General features: G+C 50.9%; 2 protein-coding genes across 2 annotated transcripts in view; both read left to right on the top strand.

The window, feature by feature from the left end:
* Positions 1 to 543, top strand: part of ACA1_059050 (uncharacterized protein) — a gene marked incomplete at both ends in the record, with an annotated part of 1,850 nt that extends 1,307 nt beyond the window's left edge. The window contains one exon of the mRNA XM_004339193.1: positions 31 to 543. Coding sequence (XP_004339241.1) covers positions 31 to 543 — 513 coding nt within the window. The remainder of the gene's footprint in view (positions 1 to 30) is intronic.
* Positions 544 to 4,543: 4,000 nt separating this feature from the next.
* Positions 4,544 to 5,385, top strand: part of ACA1_058940 (TBC domain containing protein) — a gene marked incomplete at both ends in the record, with an annotated part of 2,822 nt that continues 1,980 nt past the window's right edge. Inside the window, 3 exons of the mRNA XM_004339192.1 lie at positions 4,544 to 4,555; positions 4,812 to 4,876; positions 5,047 to 5,129. Of these exons, the coding sequence (XP_004339240.1) occupies positions 4,544 to 4,555; positions 4,812 to 4,876; positions 5,047 to 5,129 (160 nt within the window). The remainder of the gene's footprint in view (positions 4,556 to 4,811; positions 4,877 to 5,046; positions 5,130 to 5,385) is intronic.

Genomic DNA, 5,385 nt, shown 5'->3' with positions numbered 1-5,385 from the left:
TCGCTCGCCCGCGACGGCCTCGACCGCAAGCTGGCCGGCGTGGGCGTGGTGGTGGCGCCTCGCAACGCCAGCTTTCTCCATCGGTGGCTGGCCAAGGCGCGCGATCAGCACCTGGCGGACGACTACCAGTCCCAGGCCGTGGCGCTCCGGCTGGCCGAGCGGCACACCGACGAGGCCAAGCTGCTGTCGCACGCGGCCTTCTATCCGCGGTCGTCCTCGCCGCACCACCTCAAGGTCGCTTACCAGGCCGACGACTGCGCGTCGGAGCACGAGTCGTTCTCGGTGCACCGGTTCAGCGCCTCGAGACCACCACCACCACCACCACCACCACCAGCAGCAACGGAAGGAGGAGGAGAAGAGAGCGCGGCGGACGAGCTGGAGGCGGTGTGGCTGGGCGAGGGCAGTCTGCATCGGGTGGCGCGGGCCATCGTGCGCAAGGCGCTGGCCGGCGGGCGGCTGTGTGCGATGGCGGAGAGGGAGGTGCGGCGGCTCGAGGCCCAGGGTGGAGCGCCCACGTGCGCTCCTCCTTCCGCTCCGTCGTGAGCGGTGGTGGGGGGTGGTGAAGGGTGGGTGGTTGGAAAGGGAAAGGCGCGAGCGGAAGAGCTCAACGAACAGGCAACTGAACGGCAAGCAGTTATTTTTCCCACACACATGACCAGCTTTGGTTCAGAGTTAGTCGACGGATGGCTGGCCTTCCTCGTCGTCCCCATTGTGGAGGCACGAGTAGGCCCCATCGTAGATCAGCCCAACCAGCTCGTCCATTTTGTTTTCCTTCTGTTTTGATTTTGTTTTTTGTGACAGTGGTTCTTTTCAATGCTTGTTAAAAAGTGACAGTGGTACTTTTAAATGAAATAAAAAAGTGGTGTACATGAGACACAAAGTTGATTACAAGGAAGTGTACATTGGAGGAAAGAGGAAAGTTTATTTTACAGGTATCTGTAGCTTTCTTGGAGGGTGTCAGGTGGTCCAGAGTTTGGGTGGAAGTTGAATTGGGACAGTTCCCTCAGTGCCATGGTCAGCCCAGCAACTATTGCTGAAGTTCCACCAGGGGACACTCAGCCTAAGGACCTGATGATCTTACCAATCCAAAAGTCCTGGGTATCCTCATCTGAATCAGCACACACAGCAACCCACAGACCAGAACCAAAGTTGAAGCATTGAAAAGAATCATCATCTCACACCATCCCTCCACAACCATTTCCTCCTGAAGTTATTACTGAGTTGGCTGAGAAATGCTCATATGCAACAAAAAAAAGGGCATGGTTGAATATATGCACAGGGATGCTAGGAGCTGATGCTGTGGAGGTTGAGATGGAGTGGGGTGAAGGTTGAGAAGAAGTTGAGGTACTGGATGAGGTGAGTTGATGTGCCACAGTCCAGGCTGCTGAAATCCAGGGTGTGATGTTGGTTGGGTTGGAGTGAATGATGATGCTGTCAATAGCACTTGTGATGATGTTGGTCTCAGATTTGTTCAGTTGCACAGAAGCTCCATTGATGTGGTAGCTGAAGTTGGAATGGAAGCAGGAGTAGCATGAAGTGGAGTGTAGTCAAGGATACTTCACACCTTGGTGCTGGAGGCGTAGGCAGTAAGGACAAGCTGATAGAAGCCACCAAGTCAGATGAACAAAATACATGCAAAACAAATTTGATGGGGACAAGTACCAAACTCCTTCTCACATGACCTATCCATTCTCTCATCCTCTTCCAGGAATTGAACAATGAATTGTCAAGCCTGATGTCAAGCCCTCCCTGACTTTCCATGCTTCAGTTGGAGTAAGTGGCAATCTGCCAAGCTGCTCTTCATCAGTGGAGGTCAGGTACCTATACTCTGTTGGCTACCACATCACAAAGACCAGAAAATTCAAAGAGTTGCACCTAAAGTTCGACTTTTTCCTGTACCTACTGTGCCAATTCCATGTTGTGAAGATCTGGAGTGCATGAATCTTGAAGGCCTGCCAGGATGATCTATGAGGTAAGAAACAGAAGCCAAATTGCAACCTTTAAATTTGAACACAAATTAATGATTGGGGCTGTACCTAGATGAGAAGAGCAGAATGTGGCCTGGCCACACCATGCAGCTCATACAGGATCTCCAGTGTTTGGCACCTGCAGACTGGGCAGGCAGGGTTGAGAATCTGTGTGATCATGTCACCAAGAGCTACTTTGAATGGTTCATGAAGAACTGGACTGGTGATTGGTGGGAGCTGGCCTGGCGTGATGCTGGGCGACCTGGATTGAGAGAGGGGATATATAACATGAACAATGTAACAGAGGCCCTCTTCAAGTGGGTCATGTACCACTTCTTCCATCAATGGTGTGCTAATTTGATCCAGGTGGCACTCAATGTGTGGTGGCATGTGATGAAGGTGTTTGAGATGAAGTATGAGCAGATGCTGGTGGGTAGCTACGTTGTGATGCCCACTGTGACCTGTGCCAACTTCGCTGAATGCATCAAGGCTGCCTGGGCCATCCTGCAGGAAGAGGAGATTGTGAGGGTGAGCAACATGATCTTCACCCTCTCAAGCTTCATCATATTGTTGAAGACAGGGCATGTACCTGTCAATACCACCAGCATTGGGGTAAGCTGTGCAAGCACAGCATCGCCATGCAACTCCTTCTTGGCCTGGGCATCCCATCTGCCAATCAACCTACCACACTAGCCCCTGTGGCAAAGGATGGGAGCAAGGATGAAGCAGAGGATGAAGCAGCAGGAACAAACAACAACAACACAGAGCAGGAGAATGATGATGCACACGCAGTGCAGGAGAACAAGGATGATAGAAAGAACAAAGACAATGGAACAGGAGAAGGAGATGGAGTGAGCAAAGAGGTGAGAGTGCAGTACGCCTCAGGAGGAGGAGATTGCAAGAGCATACCTGAATCATCACATCTCCAGGGGGCATAAGCCTGCAACAAAGAAGCACCCAACCCACCAGTCATCTCACAAGGCCCTCTACAACAAGCTGGAAGAAGAGGCAAAGGAGAAAGATGAGACAGTTAATAGGAACATGCTAAATAATATAGCAGATAGGTGGAGGCATACAGCAGAGCAGAAGAATGAAGCTGCTCACCATCAGCACCAAGTCAAAGACACAGCTGAACATCACAACATCCTCCCCTACCTGCAATCATCACCAGCATCACTCTGATGTGCCACCATAAGATGCTAAGCACAAGTCAAAGCCAAATCTCTAGGTACATGCATTAACAAAAGTAGCACAATAAACTACTTTAGATAGGAGAGCCAGCTTGGGGTGGGGGACATGGAGAAGGTGATTGGGGATGTGGGTTGGGTGCTATGAGGAGCCAGGCCAGCAGCACGCACCTTTTTGTTGTACTTCATCTTCACATATGTGTAAACTTTACTGGCACCAGATGGCTTGCACATGTCATTGTCAATCAGCAGATCTGCAGCCAGTGCCTTGGCCCATTTGAATTGTGTGTGGCCAGAGCTGAAGAGGTGATGGTTGTTGTTGAGTGTATGGATGTACTCTGTCATCAATGCTTTGTTCTTGCTGTTCTCTTGCCCACTTCTCCTCCTTGCTCATTGTGCCACACAGACTGAATGGATACCTCCCCCTCACAAGCAACATCAACACCCAATACTCTAAGTTGTGCCTGCAAATCTTCCTACAAATTGTGAGTAAATAACTTTCAAAGTTGTAAATGGGGATGAGTGTGGGGCTCTGTTGAAGATCCCATTGCTGATTTGTGTAATGTGATGGGTGACAAGCACAGAGCTTCCCTGTGTTGCTCCTGATGTTGCATGCCCTGGCTCCAGTGGCCCACTCAGCTCCTCATGCTTCCTCTTCATTGTGATGGTCCAAGAAGATAGAAAAATATGTGCCAAGGCAGACAGTGCGCTTTTTGTACCCTGTCCACAGCAAATACCCAAAGCTTGATTGCCCACAAATTGTTGACATTTCAGGGACAGATTGACTTTTTGGAAAAACCCTTTGAGGTTTATGGATTTCAGTACCACATCATCTGCCTGAACTTGCACTCATTTGAAATGGGAGGTCATTGTTTATACTTGCAAGTAAACTGACCTATTATATCTGTTATGCAAAGATGTTTTCATCTATTCAGAATAGATACAATTCATTGGTGAGGTGTGAACAAATCTTCCTCCTTGTACATTGTGCTTCTTGGTGAAGGAATACAATAAAAATAACAGGCGAGAATTCACCAGAAAAGAAAGAGAAAACAAGGCTCTTGGGTTGCGTCTTGTCGCACTGCCGCCCCAACCGCCAGAGAGAAAGGCTAACCCGCCAGAGTAAGAGGGAGCTGCCAGAGGAGTAACTCGAGAGGAGGGAGAAGAAGGTCGGACTCGCGAAGTGATTGATTCTCCTGGCGAGGAATTTCACATCGCCCTCCCCCCAAATGAAATCAAAATCAGCGAGCTGGAGCTCCAGCTCCTCAACTTCAACGTCGCCGAAGAACGAGGGCGGGATCTGGACCACCTGGGCTCGACGCTTGGTCGAAGCTGCCACCCCTTCCTCCACCCCAGCTCCCCCGCTTGTCCCTGAAGAGGATGACAAGGATGGCAGGTACTGTACCCCCCTCCGCCCTTTTGCCCTGTCTATCTCTTCCCGATTTTCGCCACTACATAAATTTTGCTCTTCTCTCAGATAGAAGATCTATAGACCTCACCTATCTCTCTCCAATGGAATGTTGCATGTGGGTGGAACAAAAACTTGTGTTATCTATCTATCCATCCTCTCTCTCTCTCTCTTTCTCCTTCATCTTCTCTCCACTTTGTATGGTCTCCTTCTTTACGTGGGGGTAGGCGGTTGTTGGGGTCCCTCAAGGCGGCGCTGAGTTTGCCCTCCACCACCGACACTCCACTCGAACGCGTCATTGCCACTCGTCCTATGTACCCTTCTCCACCTCTCACTCTCTCTCCCCCGAGTGTTCTTTCTCTCTTCCATACGCGTGGTGCAGTATTGTGCCGTGTGCCGTGTGCTGTGTGTCGCGTGTGCGTGCCGTGATCGTGTGTCATCGCGAACACTTCTCTGTGGGCTGATTGTTGAGGTGCGCGTGCAGGACCCTGCCGCCTAAGGACACGGAGGCTCAGAAGCGGCACGCCAAAGAATACCTCGAAATGGTGAAAGGGTTCAAGAAGAAAGGTACCACTCTACTCACCGCACACACGCACACGCACACGCATATGCACAACGCACCACCGCACACGCACGACATTCACGCGTATGACAGCACGGCTGATACGACGGTTTGGCATTGCAGAGGAGAAGGAGAAAAAGGAACTGGAAAAACGAGAGAAGGCGCGGCTGAACAAGGAGAAGCGACTCATCGAGGCCCGCGGTGTGTGGCGCGATGAGATCATTCCCCAGTGGGAGAAGCTGTACACGCTCCCCGCCGTTG

Source organism: Acanthamoeba castellanii, assembly GCF_000313135.1.
Source record: "Acanthamoeba castellanii str. Neff unplaced genomic scaffold scf7180000084599, whole genome shotgun sequence".
NCBI lineage: Eukaryota > Discosea > Longamoebia > Acanthamoebidae > Acanthamoeba > Acanthamoeba castellanii.
Note: the sequence above shows the minus strand (reverse complement) of the source record. Positions and strands in the feature narration are given on the sequence as shown.